The 21,932-nt window shown below is 42.6% G+C and overlaps 1 protein-coding gene across 1 annotated transcript in view; it reads right to left on the reverse strand.

Annotated features, from left to right (window-relative positions):
* Nucleotides 1-5,907: 5,907 nt before the first annotated feature.
* Nucleotides 5,908-21,932, reverse strand: part of SYT9 (synaptotagmin 9) — a 188,041-nt gene continuing 172,016 nt past the window's right edge. The window contains exon 7 of the mRNA XM_029915010.1: nt 5,908-8,153. Within this exon, the coding sequence (XP_029770870.1) occupies nt 8,145-8,153 (9 nt within the window). The 3' untranslated portion in view covers nt 5,908-8,144. The remainder of the gene's footprint in view (nt 8,154-21,932) is intronic.

The raw sequence follows: 21,932 nt of genomic DNA on the forward strand, positions 1-21,932 counted from the left end.
GGTGGGAAGAGAACCTGTGGCCCCTGGAGAGCATAGAAAACCCTCCCCCCACAGTTAGTCTGCACTTGGGTTTCTGGGCAACAGGAGTCTAGGACTACACAGGCCTCACCCCAGCTACACAGCTTTCCAGAGACAGGGACAAGCAGTTCCTTGGACTCAGAGACACACAGACCAGAAGTGGAAGAGCACAGAGCACATTGGACCAAACTTCCTCATGTGAGAAGAAGCTGGGAGGCACAGGAGTGTCTTGGCTCCAGAAGAAGGGACAAAGCCCTGGGCCCAGCCCCAGACTGTGACTCCATTACATCATGCCATCTCTTGGTTCTTGCTCCGTGTTCCTGATCCTTGAACAACAGCTGACCATGAACAACATGGGTTTGAACTGGGTGGATCCACTGATACCTATTTTTTTTTTCCAGTGCAGTACTGTAAATTTATTTTCTCTTCCTTATGATTTTCTTGATACCATTTTTTTTCTAGTGTACTTTATTATAAGAATAATGTATATAAGTATGTAATACATATAACATGCAAAATATATTAATTGACTACGTTATTGGTAAGGCTTGTGGTCAACAGTAGGCTATTAGTAGTTAAGCTTTGGAGGAGTCAAAAGTATATGTGGATTTCTGACTGTGTTAGGGGGGAGGTCAGCGCCCTTATCCTCCACATTGTTAAAGGGTCAATTGTACTACACATGAATGGCAATCTTTTGCCAGAAACAGTAGCCCTGACAAACCCTACACATAATGCTGTAGTCTCTGACATGATCATTTCTTGAACCTACTACATGTTGTGGCTCTTGAGAGGTAGAGTCATCCACGGTGATGCTTTTCCTGGCCACTAGGTTATGGAGGTAAATGTCATGTAGACTCTTGCATAAAATGAGAGCAAAGTATTGCCATGACTGAAAGTCATGGGTGCCTAAGGAAATAAGAGGCTTTGAGAGAAATGGGCTCCCTGTGCTAGGTGGCCAAGAACCCTCACAAAGCCTTGCTTTATCTCTGATATTTCCATGCAGCAATTTCTAAAAGATTCAAAGAGTTCCTTGCTGCAAAGATACGTAAAAGTCAAGTCTCCTAGTTCTGCAAGGGGCCATGTTCTCCTCAATCATTTTCTTCTGCCTAGGAGGGACAGGAAGCTCTGCACCAGCCTCTGCTGAGCACTCCTGCACAATAATTGAATTTGTGCTTGTGTTTGTGCACATGACTATAGGGATACCCAACACCATGAAGTAAAATTTAGTGAGAGGCTGGGTCAAGGCAGAAAGTCCCATGTCACATTTCTGTTGTGTGCTTGAGCTGTTTGAGGACTGCCCAAGCCCTTGTAAGCCCAGAAGAGTGGGAGCAAAGTACTCCCACAAGTACACTACTTTTTCTGTCGCTGGTATGTCTCTGATCTGGTTGCACCAGAGACTGAGAAGGATCTGGGCAGGAATCCCTGAGGGCCAGGGGTGTTATAGGAAGGTGAAGCCTGGGGGTTACAGTGTCTGTCAGTGGCAGAGTTAGATCCTCAGCCCCACCACAGAGCAGGGCTGTCTCCAATCAGCACTATGCTTGGAGGTAACTGATTTGAGGTCCTTCTGCATCTTCTAGGGCCATCTGATCTCTACTGTTACTTTGTTCCAGCAGCAAAGGGCAAATGTTTTACAGTTAGAACCAAAGCAGTAAGATCATGCACTAGAATAGTTTCAAGTGTTGGATAAAAGTTTACTTAACCTTCTTTCCTGGTCTTTAATGGCATGTAATTATAGCTTCAAGCCTGGAATCTGGCTTTCCCAAAGTAGTGATTTTACATTGTCCCCTGAAGCAAAGAAGGTCATGAGTTCTTTCCTCATGTCTACAAATGCCTTCCTCCACAAGGACCTGCCTTCCCCATGGAAACATTAGGAGACACGAAGACCATGCTGGGGTGTCCTGAGCCTACCCAAGCAGGCTCTTATTTGTTCCAAACTAAAAAGAGCCCAAGATAGGCAGTAGGTCCCACTGAGGCTTCACGTGCAGGAGCAGTCCTTATGAAGACACCATGACACCTACTTTTACATAAGCAGGGAAATGACAAAATGGAGCCATTCAGCCAAATGTCAATAGTCAATGTGTGGTCTAAGAGATCTAATAAATGCGTGAATAATTTACCTAAGTTTTCTGATTTTTATGGGACTCTTTAAAGTCACAGATATACCCCTTGGATTTAAGTCCATTATTTACTTTTTTAAAAAATTCCATCTTTATCCCTCTTAAAAATCCAAGATCAATGAACTTTAAAATGTAGAAAAAAGTTAAGAAGACTGCACGTGGGCTGACTCTAGATGATGCCCCCAGTCCCCTGCACCCACATACGATGGTTGACCTTGTTGTTCTGTTTGGTGACACGGTACACTCTCCTTTGATTTGGATTTCTGGGAACAAAAGGACCACCTGTCCGATTGGAGAGAATAAAAAGCAAGAGGCAGTTGCTGCCCAAATGGCATTAACCTGCTACAGAAGCCCCAGAGGTTTTGTCAAAGCTGCCAAGTGGATCTGCTGCCTGCTACCGCCTGGCGAGTCTCAGGGGGGCGAGGCCCAGCAGGTGTGAAAAGCCCTAGTTGGGGCCAGGATTTGGCAGATCGGACAGGGAGTTTCCTCTCCCAAACCTGCAAGACCAGGCATCTGACATGTAAGTGCCATTGGCTCCTCAATGGGCCTTTCAAGTGTGGAAAACACCAGGAGGCAAAGGTTCCAATGTCTTCTGGTTAATTCTACCCAAACCAATTCTTTCAAAACCTACCAGTGCTATTCAACATAGGCTTTCACTTAACTTTGCAGAGAGCGGAACAAAACCAATATATTTTGAAAAAAAAAATTACTTTGGTTGAGGTAACTTCAGCCCCAGAATTCTAATTTGAGAAGTGGCAAAAAGCAGCTCTCTTCCATTTTAAAGAGGAGCCGAGACATACTGTTGGTCTCCACAGGGCTTGGCCCAGGGCTGCCTGCATCTTATTCTCAAGGAAACATGTTTTGTATTCGCTCTTTGCATCCAGAAAACACTGACCATAACTGAACCACACTACCCATGACGGTGACCATAATGCAGATTTGCAGGCCGGTTAAGAAAGTTCACAAACATTGCTGGAGCCAGCGGGCCCCGTGAGTCCTCAGCAGACCTTCATTTGTAGACATGCAGAGCGGGATAGTGCATTTGTTTCCATTTAAGAAATAGACGCTTTATGGCATGGCTTTTCTTCACTGAGTTCTTACTCCGCTTGCACTTTCCAGTACACTTCTAACGTAGTGATTATTTGAAACTTTATTTTATACCTAAAAAAAGTTTTTTAAGTCTATTTATTTGAGAGGGAGTGGGCACAGAGAGAGGAGAGAGAGGATCCCAAGCAGGCTGTGCACTAACAGGGCAGACGCAAGGCTTGAACTCACAAACTGTGAGATCATGACCTGAACCTAAGTCAAGAGTCGGATGCTTAACCAACTGAGCCACCCAGGTACCCCAAACCTAAACAATTTTAATTTAATCCTAAAAACTCCTGAGGGGGAAAGCACATCTTAAAAAATCATTACTTTTTTGAAATGAAGATTAAGAAAAACTTGTTTCTGGAAGGTTTATTTATCAGTTTATGTAGCCCATAAGCTCATCTCTGAAGTCATTCCTGAATACAAATATCTTCAGGTATTTATTATTCTCTGATAGCTTTGAGATTGGAAAATTAGAGAAACTGCCTTTCTTTGATAAATTCAAATCTGATTACTGCTGTCATACAAGCAGAATTGTATCTAAATTGTGCTAATATCCAGTGTCTTTAGATGATGTTCACTTGGTAGGAAAAACTACCAGTATTATGATGTCAGATGCTGGTTTGGAAATAGCTTTAATGCAATTGATAATTATTGGAATAATAGGTACTGTAAATTTAGTATTGAGCCAAGACTATAATTTTGTTTTACTACCTTTACTGTTTGGAGTAACAATTGAATTTTCAAAAAGTAAAAAAAAATGGTAAATGCAATACGATGTGTTCTGAGCTATAAGATGCAGTGTTGTTTATCATCAATAACCTTCTTATGGATAAATACATATTTTTAACTGTCTGGCAACATACCCAGCCTTCATGAATAAATCTACCCTATGAGTTTAGGAAGGCAGTAGCAATGACCTAAGAGGACAGCCTTTGTGGCCCATGTCCCTTTGGCTCAGAGATGAAGAGAGAAAAGCATCTAACTTAAGCTTCTGAGCTTTCAGCAGGATGATGATAATCATATTTTTCCTCCAAAGTTTCTTGTGTCATAGTAGGCTCTGCATCAGTGGTAACCAGTTACTTTTCATTAGATTTTGCTCTATTTAAGTGTCTGTGGACAGCCCTTTTTTCTCTTCTCTGCCCTTTATTACTGCCCCACTCACCCCTTGTATGTATTAAGACTTGCATGTGCTTTTATTTATTTAAAAATTTTTTAAAAATGTTTTTTATTTATTTTTGAGAGACAGAGACAGTGCGAGTAGGGGAGGGTCAGAGAGAGGGAGACATAGAATCCGAAGCAGGCTCCAGGCTCTGAGCTAGCTGTCAGCACAGAGCCCAACGTGGGGCTCGAACCCACGAACCGTGAGATCATGACCTGAGCCGAAGCTGGTTGCTTAACCAACTGAGCCACCCAGGTGCCCCTGCATGTGCTTTTAAAGTAAGAAGCCCTCTTGCTTCTTACACTGAATCCAGGAAGGCCTCTGATTCAGTGACCCCTCCCCCTCCACTCCTAATCTCACTATTTCTAAAGTAGCCCTAGTGAACCACACCTTCTATTTTCCCATTCTTGTGCAATCTCTTCCCCCATATCCAGGCTGGCCTGAGGACTTGCTCTTGACCAGTAGTACAGGGCAGGGATGACACTGTGTTACTTCAAGGGTTATTTCGAAGAACCTTGCAACATCCACTGGGACCTCTAGGGATGTTAGCTCTGGGGAAGCCAGTGCTATGCAAATAGTCTGACTACTTTGAGACCTCCATGTTGTGAGGAAGCCCAAACTAATCATGTGGAGAGATTATGTGGAAAGAGAAGCCCAAACAGTATCCAGCTGTTGCAGTTATCCCAGCGAAGGAGCCGGACATTGAGTAACGAACCCATTGTAAATATTCCACCCTGTTGGGCACTGAGATGATGCCAGCCTCAGCTGCCATCTGATAGTAACCACAGGATTCCAAGAGAGAGCAATCAACTAAGCCCAGACAACCCACATAACTATGAGGGATAATAACGTTCCCTATAAATGAGTAAGCTTTGTAACGTTTTGTTATGTAGTAATGGATAACTGGAACATCCACCACTGCAGGACAGGACGACCACGAAGGTAGCTTTCCATGTCTATCTTTTGTCAATCTCCTTGGCTTAAGTATGACAACAGGGATACCTTTCTTCTTTTCATATGCAATTTAGTTCTACTGATGGTCATGAGGACTTAGTCATTCCATTTAGAGTCATGGTAATGGGAGCATTTTGGAAGGCAGCTATGCTCACCACTATACCGCCAACACTGGAGCATTTTGAAAACATCCACATTGTAGAAACCATGCCTATCCCTCTCTCTCTTATTCCTGCTCTGGTCGTGTACCAGTGTACTCCCTGGACATCATATCACCCGTTGAATGTGTTCAGCCCACTGGTGGGGAGATGCTTCAGTAACTACACACATCCAACACAGATCAGCTTGAAGACAAAGGCAGCAAGAGGAAGGGGCTGAGAATCAGTGCCAGGTGGGTGGGGGAGACACTTGGCTTCTCCCATCTCTCGGCTCCAGCTTTTTCCAGGGTCTTCTCCCAATATTTGACTCTCGCTGTCATTTCCATTTTTTCAAGGTATGTTAATTCCCTTCTCCATCTTGGAAAAGAGGTTGGAGAATCCCCTTCCCCTCAAGTTCAATGAGACAAGGTTGGAGTTTTTCAAAAGGAGCATTTACTAGGAAACTAAAGGGAAACCAAACAGAATGCAAGAGAACAGAGGCAGAGTTGCAGATGGGCTCAGGAAGTTCAGATTCAGAAATGGCCTCTGGCCACAGCTGGACTGGCTAGATAAAGCTTTCTAGACATAAAGCCACCTGCCTGCCATACAGACAGGCTTCTTTGCCTGCTGGCCCCTACAAAGCCATCTTCTGTTGCATATCAATAAGCCAGTAACATACTCAGTAGTACCCAGGGCTACTAGCTCTCTGGGCAGGAAAATCTTTGGGTGGGTGGGTGGGGCACACAATAGGCACAGCTGCCCCAGGATCTCCCACCCAGGTTCTCGGTGCCAAGGACATGTGGATGTTTATAGGGAGGGCTGCCTGATATCTACTGAGGCCAATCTGGTTTCTCTGGGACGATTCTTCTGGGCTCATCTGCCTGGCTCTAGAGACAATATATCTGCTGGCTATTTGGCTGGCGTGTGTCCTTCATGCTTTGGTTCGAAACACTGGTATGGTGGAGGATGTCTGAATGGGGAGGAAGAGGCAGAGTGGAGCCTTGGGCAAGAGAAGCTGAATTCTCACATCATCAGATGCAGGCAGAATCTTGGGTTCTCTTTGGATCCCGGTTGTTGAAAGCCAATCAGAGATGGAAATGGACTAGGCAGGCTGGGGAATGCGTGAAGCTGGAGTGTGGTTAACACTGCCTCACACAACCAAAGGCCTCTATCCTTTTTAGATGTGAAATCAGTGTAGAGTTTCTTTTCCCAGACAGCTGTGGCAATAAGAACTTTCTGAAGACATGCGATGATCCTGCTTCTACCCAGTTAGCCCCACAGTGAAATGTTAATTCAAACACAGATAATGAGTTTCCTAGGATGTTATCTTGGAGAAGTGGTGCAATGTGTGGTTGGGGTATCTTGCACCCTTAATGGAAGAGAAAGGACCACTAGGTAACAGCCACCCCTCCCCCCACCCCAAGGTATGCTAAGGCCTTTGGTTTCATTTGTATGGAGGCAGAAGCAATGAGAATGAGGAGCAGAGCTGGCAGTGGGTTGGCTGATGTGGTCACAAAGAAAAAGCTGAGTAATGAAAGAGATACCCGGGGAGAGCCCTTGACCTTCACTCTTGTAGGTATTTCCATTCCCCAAGTGCTGTGAAAGTGATATATGTGTCTGGAAGTGAAAGGAAACCTGTCTGTGGCTGCCCAAGGCTATGCCTCTGGGCTGTTGCATATGGAAATACCCCAGAAAGCACTCAGGCCAAGAAGGTCCAAAAGTTGTACCTTTCTCAGGGGAAGGTTGTGTTACCTCTCCGTCAACTCATCTCACACAGTGGTACACCTGTTCTTGAGGCTGTTTCCCCAGTGGACAAATATGCCCAGAAAGGGTACTCCAGAATGCTTATGCCATTGAGATGCATGCCTCACCAACAGAGACAGATGGCAATTAACTTTCATTCTAATGTCAACACCAGTTGCAAGCAAGTGGCTACTGGCCATCTAGAAAACACTGCTGAAGATTTTGGCTCCTCAGAATCTGGGTTTAGCACAAGAGAGGGCTACGATCAACTGTTACTCTCTGCCATGTGCATGGGAGGGGGCAGTGAATTTGCTGTGAATTAGCCCTCCTTGCACTAGATTTTCTCCAGGGAACAGACTGCTTATCCTCTGACTCTCCCAGGGCTATTCCTTGCAAAGTGGAGCACTTCTTGGGGTAAAATTATTTTCTGAAGACAGTTGTTAGCTCAAAGGTAGTCCAGTGTGAATTAGATCTGCTGCCTATTTAGCACCTGGATGTATTTTTAAATATTCTGTCCTTCCAGGGCATTCAAGCAAACAACATCATGTCAGAGTGACATTGCTAGGGCACGTGCTATGACCCCATCACCAAGGGCCTCATGTTAATCACTAAGAGTCCCAGTGCTCTAGGATACTCTAAGTGTTCCCACTACATCAGGTGGTTTCTTCCATAGTCCAGTCCTGGTTCTTGGCCATGACAGTCATGCTTCCCCTGCAGCACACCACCTTAGGCCACCTGAGGATGGCCAGGCCATTCATATTCACCAAACCTAGTCTGGAAAGAGGGCCAGTTATTGCTGTGGTTACAGCTCAGCATTTGATCACTGCAGTCGTCCGGGTGTTGTTGGATGGAAAAAGTTACTTAAATCTTTGTAAGGTGGTTGTCCCACTGTATCCTCGGCACAAACAATCCTCTTACCAATAATCATCGTTTCTGTAGGAAGAAGAAACAAAAAGAATGCTTTGGTTTTCATCCATATATATGTTTTCCTTTTTTTAAATTGAAGTATAGTTAACACACAGTGTTATTTTAGTTTTAGGTGTACAATGTATTGATTCACAATTCTATACATCACTCAGTGCTCGCTATGGTGAGTGTAGTCACCGTCTGTCACCATACAATGTTATTATAATATTACTGACTATATTCCCTATGCTGTACTTTTCATCTCCATGACTTATTTATTTTAGAACTGGAAGTTTGTATGTCTTAATCTCTTTATTGTATTTTATCCATCCCCCCACCTGCTTCCCCTGTGGCAACCACCAATTTGTTCTCTGTTTTTAAGAGGCTTTTGTTGTTTTTGTTGTTTATTCATGTGTTTTGTGTTTTAGATTCCATATAGAAGTAAAATCATATGGTATTTGTCTATGTCTGACTTACTTCACTTTGAATAATGCTTTCTAGGTTCATCCATGTTGTCACAAAATGGCAAAATCTCCCTCTTTTTTATGGTTGAATAGTATTCCATTATATATGTGTACAAACACACATGCCACATTTTCTTTATCCATTCATCAATCGATGGATACTTGAGCTGCTTCCATATCTTGGCTATTGTAGGTAATGCTGCAGTAAACATAGGGTTGCATTTATCTTTTCAAATTAATTAATGTTTTTGTTTTCTTTGGAATTTTCTTTGGAGTTTAGTGGAATTACTGAATCATATGGCATTTCTAATTTTAATTTTTTGAGAAACCTCCAGACTCTTTTCCACAGTGGCTGCACCAGTTCACATTCCCACCAACAGTGCAAGAGGGTTCCTTTTTCTCCACATCCTCACCAACACTTGTTATTTCTTGTGTTTTTGATTCTAGTCATTCTATAGGTGTAAAGTGCTATCTCATTATGGTTTTGATTTGTATTTCCCTGATGATGAGTGGCATCCTTTCATGTATCTGTTGGCCATCTGTATGTTTTCTTTGGAAAAATGTCTATTCAGGTCTTCTACTCATTTTGTAATAGAATTATTTGTGGAGGTTTTTGGTACTGAGTTCTCTATATATTTTGTATTAACCTCCTTTTGGACATATCATTTGTAAATATCTTCTCCCATTCCATAGGTTGCCTTCTTGTTTTGTTGATGGTTTCCTTCACTGTTCAAAAACTTATTAGGGTGTGGTCCCGATAGTTTATTTTTGCTTTTGTTTCCCTTGCCTGAGGAGACATGGTTAGAAAAATGTTGCTAAGGTCAATGTCAAAGAAATTACTGCCTATGTTTTCTTCTGGAAGTTTTATGGTTTCAGGTGTCACATTTAGGTCTTTCATTCATTTTGAGTTTATTTTTGCGTACAGTATAAGAAAGTAGTCCAGTTTCATTCTTTTGCCTGTAGCTGTCCAGTTTCCCCAGTATCATTTATTGAAGTGACTGTCTTTTCCCCATTGCATATTCTTGCCTCCTTTGTCATAGATTAAGTGACCATAAAAGCAAGGGTTTATTTCTGGGCTCTCTATTCTATTGATCTATGTGTCTATTTTTGTGTCCGTACTATACCGTTTGGGGTTTAGAGGGAATATACCTCCGTATAATAAGCCATATATGACAAACTCACAGATAACATGATACTCAATGGTGAAAAACTGAGAGCTTTTCTTCTAAGATCAGAAAGAAGACATGAATGTCTACTCTCTCCACTTTTTAAATTCAAAACAATACTGGAAGTCCTAGTTGTAGCAATTAAACAAAAAAGAAATAAAAGGCATCCAAACTGGTAAGAAAGAAGTAAAACTTACACTATTGCAGATGACATGATGCTATATGGAGAAAACCCTAATGACTCTACCAAAAAACTATTAGAACTGATGAATTCAGTAGTTTCAGGATACGAAATTAATATACAGAGATGTGTTGCATTTCTATACACTAATAACAAAGTGCAAAAAGAAAAATAAAGAAAACAATCCCATTACAATTACACCAAAAAGAATAAAATACCTAGCAATAAGTGTGACCATGGGGGTGAAGACCTGTACTCTGAAAACTAAAACACTGATGAAAGGAATTGAAGACAACAAAAACAAATGGAAAGATATTTCAATGCTCATGGGTTGGAAGAACGAATATTGTTAAAATGTCCATACCATCCAAAGCAGTCTACAGATTCAATGCAATCCCTATCAAAATACAACATTTTTCATAGATCTAAAACAAATGATGCTAAAATTTGTATGGAGCCACAAAAGATTCTGAATAGCCAAAGCAATCTTGAGAAAGAAGAACAAAGCTGCAGGGATGCCTGGGTAGCTCAGTTGGTTAAGTGTTTGACTTCAGGTCAGGTCATGATCTCATAGTTCACGAGTTTGAGCCCTGCATAGTGCTTTGGGCTGAAAGCCCAGAGCCTGGAGCCTACTTTGGATTCTGTCTCCTCTCTCTGCCCCTCCTCTGCTTGTACTTTGTCTCTCTCACTCTCAAAAATAAATAAAACATTAAAAAGAAGAAGAACAAAGCTGGAGGTATTAGAATTCCAGATTTCAAGATCTACTACAAAGCTGTGGTAATGATCCATATATTTTTAAGTGTGTACCAAACAAGTGCTAGGCACCATGATGGGTGCTGGGGATACAGATACCACGAGTAAGACACATACCCCCTTTTCAATGGGCGCAGAGGGGAAGAAGTTAGAATGTGAGAAGTTGAATGACAAAGTTATACATAAAATGCATAGGAGCAAGGAGGAGGGAAGGACAAGGGGATTGAGGAGGTTTACAGAAAGGATTCTGAAAGATAATTCAAGCTGGGCTGTTTAGGCTAAAGGTGAGTCTACCAGGAGAGAAGAAGGGAAGGCCATTTTGGATAGAGGAAAGAGTCTATGCAAAGGCCCACTGGAGGAACTGGCAGGATCTGGTGTGAGGAGAAGAGGAGGAAGTAAGGCTGGGGAGGAGAGAAGGGTATCTGTGTGGTACAACATCCATTCCTTTTTCTCAAGCTGTGAAGCATGGGCTCTTTCAGTGGAGATAAGACTTAAGAGTAGCAGGATCTCTCATGTTTCACACTCAGTGGAGCATCAATTTAATTTAAACTCAGTGCATCTTCCAGCATAGATTAAGGGTATTAATGCTGCCATCCCAGAGAGAAAGAAAACTGGAGTCACTCCCAAGGACACAGAAATAACAAAAAAATATACATATTAACTATGGGAGAGCCATAAACATTCTGAAACTAGAATACATGAACTGCATTTCAAGGATCAAATGTTCACACATGAGGCTATAACGTACAGCAATAAAAGCTAGAGCACACATTGTAGCTCGACTGTGACCCTCGACTCCGAAGTGTGTGCCTGGGCATAGGTCCACCCATACCTCTGGGAAAGGCGTGTTCTTTCTGAGTCTAGAAGGAAAATGTGAATGGATATTTGTCTTATATTGTGACTCAAAACAACCTTCCCAGACCAGCTGATGCTCTGGAGCACCCCTTGAATGGCTCTCCTTCCCAGCCTCCCACCCACATCCTGCAGGATCTTCCCGGAGCCCCTCTCTCACCTGTGAGACCCATACCTGCAGGCCCAGCTTGCCAGTCCCTGAGTCCTTCTTTATCTGGAAAGGCAAATTGTCAACAGGCTTAGCCCCACAAAAGAATTAACTATGCTATTAGCCAACTAGGCCATGTGTCAAATTCCTTCAGGTTTTGGGTACCTATTATGTGTCATGTGCTCAGATATGCACTTTACAAATCCTTAAAGGGACCCTATGAGGCTCTTTACTGGAGGACACAAAGATATAGAAAGACTAGTTTGCCCAAAGCCCTACCATCACTATGAGTCAGAGCTGGGATTTGAACTCAAGACTTGTAACTTCAAAGTCTAAGTTTCAGCAATTACATCATTCCTAAATTCACTCTGTAAGTCCAGTCTATACATTTGAGCCTCTGCCTTGGTTTTCTAGATACTCTAAATCAGATGAAGTAACACTAAGAAACCCTAGTCTGAGCCAGTAGCATGCAGCACATACCACAGCTACTCACAGCTTTCACCCTTACTACTCCATTTGGATTCCCCTGGCTAGTGACCTGCCCATGTGCCTCATTTGTCCCCTCAGTTCTATGCACAGCCTCAGTCCTCCCTGCTCTGAACTTAGTTTCTCCTCTCCATTTGAAGCAGCCAAATGGCCAAATTATAGGACAGCTCTGACTTGACTTCCATAGCTGGGTTTTGCTCACTTGGTGGGTTTCCTTGTGCATGTAATTAGCTGGAATGAAACTCATCCCCTGGGAATACTGTGGGGTGTCTATTATTTAGCTGGGTCTCCCTCTTCTTTAGTTCAGTTTATTTTCTGGGCCCTGATCCTGTCTGGTCTCAGTATGCTTTGTGTTCTTACTCTGGACAGTGCCATGAAGGCCTCAGAATGTTTTTGGTCTTCTAGCCCACAAGATCACTGGATAAAGGAGTTTCAGTGTCTGGTGGAATGGTGGTGTGGTCATCTCTACCAGGGGTCTTGCAAGAGAAGCTTCTTGGAAATGAACTTCTCCTAGGGAAAGTCAGATATACAATTCACGTGTGGAAAAAGTAGTTCAGTTGTTACAGAAGGGCAGTTTTGAGTGTGGCATGGGTGAATTGTGCTGTGGCCCAAGCCCTTTTATTTGTCTTTTGTGGGGGGAAAGATGGGAAAAGCTCAACAGAAACAAAGAAAACAAAATAAGTAAATTACAACAACTTCCCATACTCTTATTACCTAATGAGCTGTTTCTCAGCCAAGGTTTCTGTAAAATAAAGGGTAAGGAAAGATTTTCTATAGTTCATAAAAGCACTGACCCAGGAGGGCTTTGGTGGGGGAATGGGGTGGTAGAGATTGACGGCACCGACACTAGTGACAACAATGGCGGTGCAAACATTGGTGGCCATAAGTCTGGCCTAGCTCGTTCCAGGGCTGGCACCAGACTCATCTCAGCGGGCAGAAGCATCAGTGTCCTTGTTATCAGACCAGTGCGCCCCCAGGAAGCACCAGAGGCTTGGAAGGTATCAGGAACCTCAGTGGCATCAACAGGAAGTAGTGGTTACAGTCTTATCAGAACAGAGGGGAATTTAAGTGAATTGAATTGTCCTGAGACATACAGATCTGATTTGAATTAAATTGAATTGAAACCAAAGATGAGAACTGTCTCAATGAAAACTGTAATGTGAAGTGACATTTCGATCACAAAAATGACAGCTGATGTGAGACAGGCCATTGAAACTGACCCTAAATTAAGAACATGAAAAGACTGAGTGGATCATTAGATAATATCTTCCTGTGAATTTGAAAATGGGTTTTGATTACAGGAAGTATCTAAGGGCTTTGAACTAAGAAGCTTGTCAAAAATTGAAGTGACTCATTACATGATTCAATCTTACATGGGCTTATTATTGTTAAGCTTGTATTCAAAATTTTTATTTAAAAACCATAAAAATCTCATTATTTTGTTGACTATTACTTAGCACTGCTTTGGAAATATATGAAGAAACATCAGGCCCTCCTGCTTACAATGTGATTAGCTTCTTTTTTTCTTTCCTTGAAGAGGGCATTCTTTATTCTTCATTGCCCCTCACCCCTTTAAGAATCATGTTAAAGAATAAAGCAGAGTGAACGTGACTATATTTTCAGTGAGGAGACTGGGGTGAAAGCTGGAAAAGGAGAGTCCACCTGGACAGTAACTACTACTTGTTGGAGCACTCAAGTGCTCTGTTCTATCCTAAGAGCTTTGCATAGCTTACCTCATTCAATGCATGCCTGGGCCCTCTGTGATAGATATTACAGTTACTTTTTTACAGAGGTAACTGGGTCTGAGAAAGGCCAAATAACAAAGGTAGTGAGTGAATGGCAGAGCCAGGATCTGTTATCACGTGTCTACGGTTCCAAACGTATGATCTTAAGTACCATGCCCAGGATGGCAAATTATTGTATCCTGAATGCCAAGTACATCATGGTGCCTTTCTTTCTTTTTATTTCTTTTTTATTTTTTGAATGTTTATTTATACTTCTAAGAGAGAGAGAGAGACAGACAGAGACAGAGACAGAGAGAGACAGAGCATGAGTGGAATAGGGGCAGAGAGAGAGGGAGACACAGAATCCAAAGCAGGCTCTAGGCTCTGAGCTGTTAGCACAGAGCCCAATGTGGGGCTCAAACTCATGAACTGTGAGATCATGACCTGAGCCAAAGTCGGATACTTAACTGACTGAGCCACCCAGGTGCCCCATCATGGCACCTTTCTAAAAAGGATTTCCAATTTAGAGGATAATTCTGAACAGTCCACACTTCATAGAGAAGTATATTAAGATCCACTGTTGAGTCAACCTTGAGGGGAGAGTGGTGAATGGTGGCATGTGCGACATGTACATGGTTACTGAGAAGCGTTCATCAGAAACAAGCAAGGGCTGTAAGTGAGGTATCATTAAAAAGGTATGGGGGAGTGCTATCATAGTCTTCAGATGAAGGGCCAAGTGAGTGAATTATTGCAAGGCAAAGCTTATTCTACCTTATGGGAGTGGAGCTGAGGATATTTGGAGTCTGTTACTCCAAGTTTGTAATTAATTACATTTATTCATTAATTTATTCAACAAACATTTATTGAGCACCAGGCTAATGCGAGGACCACTAGAAACACAAAGATGACCGATGCACACCCTACTATTCAAGAGCCTGCAGTTGTCAGTAAATGACTAGAGAAACAGACACTGAGAAAGAAAGAGAGTAAATGATGTCTCATCAAGAAGCTTGATTTAAATTGCTATGTGTGTGTGGAGAGGAAAGACGGGGGGGGGGTTGGGAAGGGAGAGAGAGAGAGTGCGCGTGTGTTCAGAATTCCATCCCAAATCACAGAAAAAAAAAAAGGAAAAGTTATAAAAAATAATTGGGTCAGGGTGAAAGTTGAAAGGTTCTTAGGATATATGTGATGCACTGGATTGTGAAACGCAATCCCACTAGAAAAGCATGGTGTTCTCTCCCACTGACAGCACAGCTAGAAGCCAACTATAAGCCAACGTAAGAAGGGACTTGCCTTGTTAATGCATAACTCTGTTGAAATTTTCTGGGGGGCCATCCATGCTCTTCCCCAGGTCTGTGCACAGGTATCCTACCTTTGCAGTTTGGGACTCAGACCTCTGAATGGCCATCTGTAATCTCACATGCTACCAAAGATGTGAACTGGTAATTCTGTTCCTGCTATTTGGGAAATTAACTTCATGACACCAGCAAGGTATAACAAACAAGAATTCCAAACAATGAAGTAATGATGCTTTTTTGGTATAAGTTATATTCATTTGAATGTAAGAACACATTTCGTTTCATAGTTCTGCTTTATGTTGAGGTAAGTGCTTAAGAATACAGTAAAAATAACTGGATTTATGATTTTAATAGATATATTTATGGTAACTTGACTTATTAAACTACTGAACATTTAAATGTTCAGGAGAATCCGGTATGCTGTGTTTATAAATTTATTTTCTGAAATGTTGAAATGCTTAAGGTAGTTTAAAAGTGTAAGGTCTTATTTATTAGCATTAGAAGAGTTAACTGTGCTTGAGAACAATTTTGTTTAACACCTACTGTGTTAGATGTTTGAAGTGTTTTATGTAATCACTCTAGATTTGTGACTTCAGTTTGAAATGTTTAGGGAAATCAGCCAATCAATTGCTTAAACAGTGCTTAAGTATTAGGAGAATTTTATTTGCTAGATGTTTAAGATCTTTTCTTTAATTTGAAATGTTTAAGACAATTTGATTAAGTGTGAAATTAGTGTTTAGTAGTTTAGGGAAATATAATCTGTCAAATTAATGAACTAATTGAGAACTAAACATGGAACAAATGAAAATGAGTGCTTTAGTTTAAAAACAAACTGATTAGTTTCATAAATCATTATAATAGTTAATATTATATATAGCATTTAGTATGTATTGTTCTAAGAATATTTCATGTATGAATTCTTTTGCTCCTCACCACAGTTCTCTGAACTGGGTACTATTATTATCCCCATTTTACAGATGATGAAATCAAGGTACAAAGATATAAAATGACTGCTTTACCAAGTGCTATAGAATGAATTGTGTACCCCACAAGATTCATATATTGAAGCCCTAACCTCCAAGGTGATGGTATTTGTAGATGGGACCATTGCGGAGTAGTTAGGGTTAGATGAAGTCCTGAGGATGGGGCCCTCATGATGGAATTAGTGTCCCAAATAAGAGACATCTGAGAGCAGGTGCTCTTTCTCTCTTTCCACTTGCCATGTGAGGACACGGTGAGAAAGCACCCATCTACAAGCGAGGGGGACAGTCCGACCAGAACCCAACCCTGGTGGTACCTAATCTTTGGCTTCCAGGTTCCAGAACTGTGACAAATAAATGTCTGTTGTATAAGCCCCCTCCCGCCGCCAAGTCTATGGTATTTTGTCATGGCAGCCCAAGATAAGGCACCAACTGCCTTCGTTTCCTAGGGCTTTTGTAACAAAATAAGACAAACGGGGCGGGGGGGGGGGCGCTAAATTAATAAGAATTCTCTCACAGTCCTGGAGGCCAGAAGTTTGATTTCAGGGTGTCACTGGGGCTGTGCTCTTTCTAAAGACTCTACAGAAGAATCCTTCCTTGCCCCTTCCTCGCTTCTGGTAGTTGCCAGCCATCATTGGCATTTCTCAGCTTTTGGCAGCATCACCCCACCATCTCTGTTCTGCTGTCACACTGTATTCTCCTTGTTGGCTCTTTCTGTGTCTTCACATGGTATTCTTGTCATAAGGACATTAGTCATTAAATTTAGGGCCAATCCTAATCCAATATGACCTTATTTTAACATAACTGAATATATCTGCAAAGACTCTTTCCCCAAAACAATTGTGGGTAGATCAGCATTTTGGAAGGACACCCTTAACCCAGGATCTCATGTCACCAATATCCAGCACACTGATAAAGTCCAAGTCAGTTTTCAGTCTTCATTTTATTTGACCTATTGGTAACATCTGACAGATATGATCACTCCCTTCTCCTTTAAACAATTTCTTCCCTCTTGTCTTTGGACACGCCTGGTTTTCTAACTATTTCAATGACCTTCTCCTTCTCTGTTGGTTTCTCTTCTTTTTCCTACCTGTAAGTGTTGGAATGCCCCAGTGTTTAGTCCTTGGACTTCTTCTCTTCTCCATTTATATGTCAGCCATCATTACATCAGTTTGACCTTTCTCTGGAATTCTAGATTTCTGCATCTAACTTCCACTAGATGTCTCCCTGTAGATATCTAATATCTGATTGCCCTGCACAGGCGCTCAACCTGCTGCTGTCTTCCTCAGTTCACTTCCAGGTGCTCAGGCCCAAAATGTTGAAATCATCGTTTACCTCTCTCTGTCATGCCCTACATCAGGAAATCCTATTAGGTATCCTTCCAAAAATATATCCATAATGTAACCACTTCTCACCATTACCCTGCTTCTACACCAGCCCAAGCCTATACTGTTTCTCTGGATAACAGCAGTAGACTCCCAGTGGATCTTCCCCTTCTCCCCTTACCCCCTATAGACTCTTCCCAACACAGAATCAAAGGGACCACTTATGACCTCAGATCACATCACATCTCTCTTAAGCCCACGAACTGTGAGATCATGACCTGAGGCAAAGTTGGACGCTTAACTGACTGAGCCACCCAGGTGCCCCTTGTCTATTTTTTTCTCACAGATGTATACCCATTGTAGGTACTCAATCAATATTTGTTGATAAATAAATGATTGAATCCCCCACATCCCTCCACAAAATCATTGTTTTAAAGGAAACTTCACTGAATATTATTTGAATAGAATGTCACAATATAGACGGTAAATGATGCAAATGATGCAAAGGGGCATCTTGAAAGACTGCAGAGATACGCAGCCAGCATTGTAAGTCCAAACGTGGAGAAATTCTAGAGGACATGGTCATGGTTCTTCCAACTGCTTTTGTTTGTTTTTTAAAAAGACTAAACCTTATTTTATTTTATTTTGTCTTACCTTACTTTATTTTAATTTTTGATTGGAGGAAGAGGCAGATGGAGAGGAGAAAGAAACTTTTAAGCAGGCTCCATGCTGCAGGCCTTGATCCCACGATCTTGAGATCATGACCTGAGCTGATATCAGGAGTGGGATGCTCAACTGACTGGGCCACCCAGGTGACCCTAAGCTGTTTTTAAACTAAGATGATTCTGTCACAGAGACCTTAATAAGAACCCTCTGGGTGTTTATATTGACACAAATCTCACCTGAGGCAAAGACGGGGAACTTGGAATTATTGTAATTCCCTCAAGGACTGCCTTGCACTTGGAGAACTGAGTACTGGAAGGTAGGTACAGCTCATTTGCTCCGTGAGAAAATGGAGCTCCTTTGGCTTTCAGAGCTAACACCGAGTTACTTTTATAAATTAATGGAACCACTGCCACTGTAGTCTTGAAAATATGACATGCAGAGTCCATCTAAGAAATCAACAATCATTTTCCAAGCAGTAAGATAGAAGAAATTGGAATTCTATCCAACAAGAATTTATTCAATGCTGACTTTGTGCCAGGCATTTTGCCAGGTACTGGTTATACAACGATGAATAACAATTGCTATCCTCAAGGAGCAGCTGGCTGTACTGCAGATGACACGTACACAAATAATATCGAGTGGCACCAAATGCTAGGGTGGGGATAGGCGCAGGGGACCAGCAGGTGAGAACACATACAAGAGACAGTTAACTCCTAGTAGGAGGATCTCCAGAATGCTTCCTGAGGAAGATGACAACTGATCAGATGCTTCAAAGATGAGCTGGATGTAGCCAAGCAAAGAGAGGTGGAGAGGACAGCACAAGAATAAGTCAAATCAGGAGCAAGGGCATGGGGGTGAATAAAAAGTATGGGGTGGCCACGAGAAACCAGGCATGGCCTCAACATAAAGTACAAGGAGGAGATGGAGGCAGCGTCACAGAGGACCATGAATGGCAAGATAAGGGACCTGATCTTGATTTGAACGAAGAGCAGCTACTGAAGTAGGGGAGGAGCATGGTCAGATTTATATTTTAGGACCTGGGCCCTGTAGGCAGTGTACAGACGGAACAGGAGAGCAGGGACACTGGGGTGGAGTCACCATGTCGGAGCCGCTGACGCACCCCTCTTGCCTTTGTAGTCCTCGTTTACCCTGGCCTTGCACAAGTGTTGGTCAGTGAAGATGGGGAGAAGGTAGATGGTTTTGGCTCCTGAGAGCTCTATTTGGCTGGTCCTGAAATAGGACCAGAGTATTTACATTCAGAATTTCCTAAAAAGGAATAAGTGGAACTCTGAAAAGTAATGAAGAGCTATAAAGATAAATGCCAAAGAGATAATGAATGAAGAGTCATAACTACCTCCCAACCTGCCAATGTTTAGTATACAACAAAGTGGATGCTCAATCTGTTCACCTGTGAAATTGACTCCAGGATATCACCATTACCACTTACAGAGGGTAGGCATTTCCTGGCTAAACAACAAGACCCCAGTATCCTCTAGCTTTTATTTGCCTGACACGAGGGAGACAGTGAAGGGAGACACACTCAGCCTGCTCGTGTAGGTAACTTGCACCTCTCCTCTGGGTGCTTCTACCCACGTTGAAGAGCCTATGCTGATTCTATGTGTCTTAATCCTCCCTCAGGACTCTCACACTGACCAGTCCCCCTCCTGCCTGTTGATGATTACATGCTGGAAACTTCTCTATGGACCACAGAGGAAAGGCTCAGTCACCCTCTGCAGCAAAGATCTAGCAATGAGCTCATGTCAGCTAAATACGTCAACTGATGAATAATGAAAGCCCCTACTTTTCACGATGGGGAGGAAGCATAATCTCAGACCTCAAGGGGTTCACAGTCAAGAGAGAAGACAGATGAATCTAACTCACTAGAAAGCAAAAGCTAGAGGCACTTGGTGGTCAATATGAATCACAGTCACAGCATCATGGGAGCACTTCATGCTAAGTGGGGGGTGGTTCACTGGAGACTTCACAGAGGAGGTGGCACTTATTGAACTCCAAAGATTATGTGGGATTTATATGGTAAGAATGTAGAGGAAAGGTACAGCAAGTTAAGGAAGCATCAGGAGTAAAGGTGAAAAACAGAAAATTAATTTAGACACTAAAAATAGGCACAGCCAGCCAGTGGAAGCTTCTGAAGGAGGGAGACCTGGTAAAATCTGAGCTCTCCTGCCTACAGAGAATGTCTTAAAATGAGAAGGAAACAACTAAGGGGCTGCTGACATTGCTTCACAGACTACCTGAGGGAGGGATGGCAGGCACTGGGGGGGGCTCCTTCCCGAGCACCTGCTGGGACCGACCTCAACTGAGTGGTGACACTCGCTTCAGCAGATATGACCCAGGAGATGGTTAGCCACGCCGAGTCTACACAGGCCAAAGAGAACAGCTGTGGACTTCATAGTCTATTGTAATACCATGAGAGAGAAAATACCCACTGCATGGTGGCCTCAGGCAGGGGTCTCCCCCATAAATTATCCAGGCCTCTCATGTTCCCTTTTCCTGCTGTGATTATGGATGTGTTTTTCCTTAACTTGAGAGAAGTTCTCAGAATTAGCTTAAACACTGGGATGTAGTTATATGGAATAGATACATCTAGTAGGTTGGACAGAACTATATTTTGAAAAGTCCATTAAATATGTGGTGATTTAAAAATACTATAATGTCCTTAAACGTTGTTGCTTGAAAAGTGGGCATGACATAAGACACTTTCTTCCCCTCAAATATTTAAAGGCTTATATTAAGCTATTCACAATATCAACACTTTGGGTATTATTCCTACCATTAACTTTTTTAAATGTTTATTTATCTATTTTGAGAGAGAGAGAGCATGCATGCATGAGGGCAGAGAAAGAGAAAAAGAGAGAGATAAAATCCCAAGCAGGCTCTGCGCTGTCAGCATAGAGCCTGACTCAGGGCTCAATCCCACAAACTGTGAGATCTTGACCTGAGCTGATATCAAGAGTTGGATGCTTAACCAACTGAGCCACCCAGGTGCCCCCATACCATTAACTTTTCATCTCAGCTTCCCACAACATTCAAAAAAAAAAAAAACCCCACAAAAACCAAACAAAAACAAAAACAAAGAACAAACCTATCAGCACAATTTTCTCTTATCTGAGCATCTGGTCTTTTCTGAAAAATCTGACTGATAGTTGGCCATAAAATGCATCTCTCTGCAAAGTGCTGTTAACACTGGGCCTTTGCATGGCTTAGAACCAGAAGGCCCTCCAGGCACACTCACCACTGCCAAATGGTGGAAAGTGGAAAGACAGATGACTTCAGTTTTATGTTTCCCCACAGCCCAGCTCCCTGCTGCTGGAATTGCCTATATGAATATTTGCAAGGCCCTAGGGGAAAAGCTCTTGGGGGTGAGAGCCCCTTGGGGGACTTAGATGACCAGGTAAAACCCAGGCCTTATCTTGGCTTGGGAGGCTGTATCATGGGACGCTGTTATTGTTCTGCGTAAGGAAGTAAAGTGTCTTCTTTGCAAGGAAGTAAAGTGTCTTCTTTGCAGGCCCGTTCCCACGGCAGGGGGATCTATGATCTATGTCACCCCCAGCCCTTAGGAAGGTTTCATTAAACACCGGCACCAGGCACTAGCTGTGCTTTTGGATATTGCAGAGGAGCTGGGTCCGTGCTGGGAGTAAGCAGCTCAGGGAGAGGTTGTGGGTTTGAAGAAGCAGGTCGGAGACGTCTGACAGTGACCAGCAGAGAAACTGGGAGTGCGGCTGGGGACAGAAAGTAAGCAACA

This window comes from Suricata suricatta, chromosome 11 (assembly GCF_006229205.1).
Source record: "Suricata suricatta isolate VVHF042 chromosome 11, meerkat_22Aug2017_6uvM2_HiC, whole genome shotgun sequence".
Classification (NCBI taxonomy): Eukaryota; Metazoa; Chordata; class Mammalia; order Carnivora; family Herpestidae; genus Suricata; species Suricata suricatta.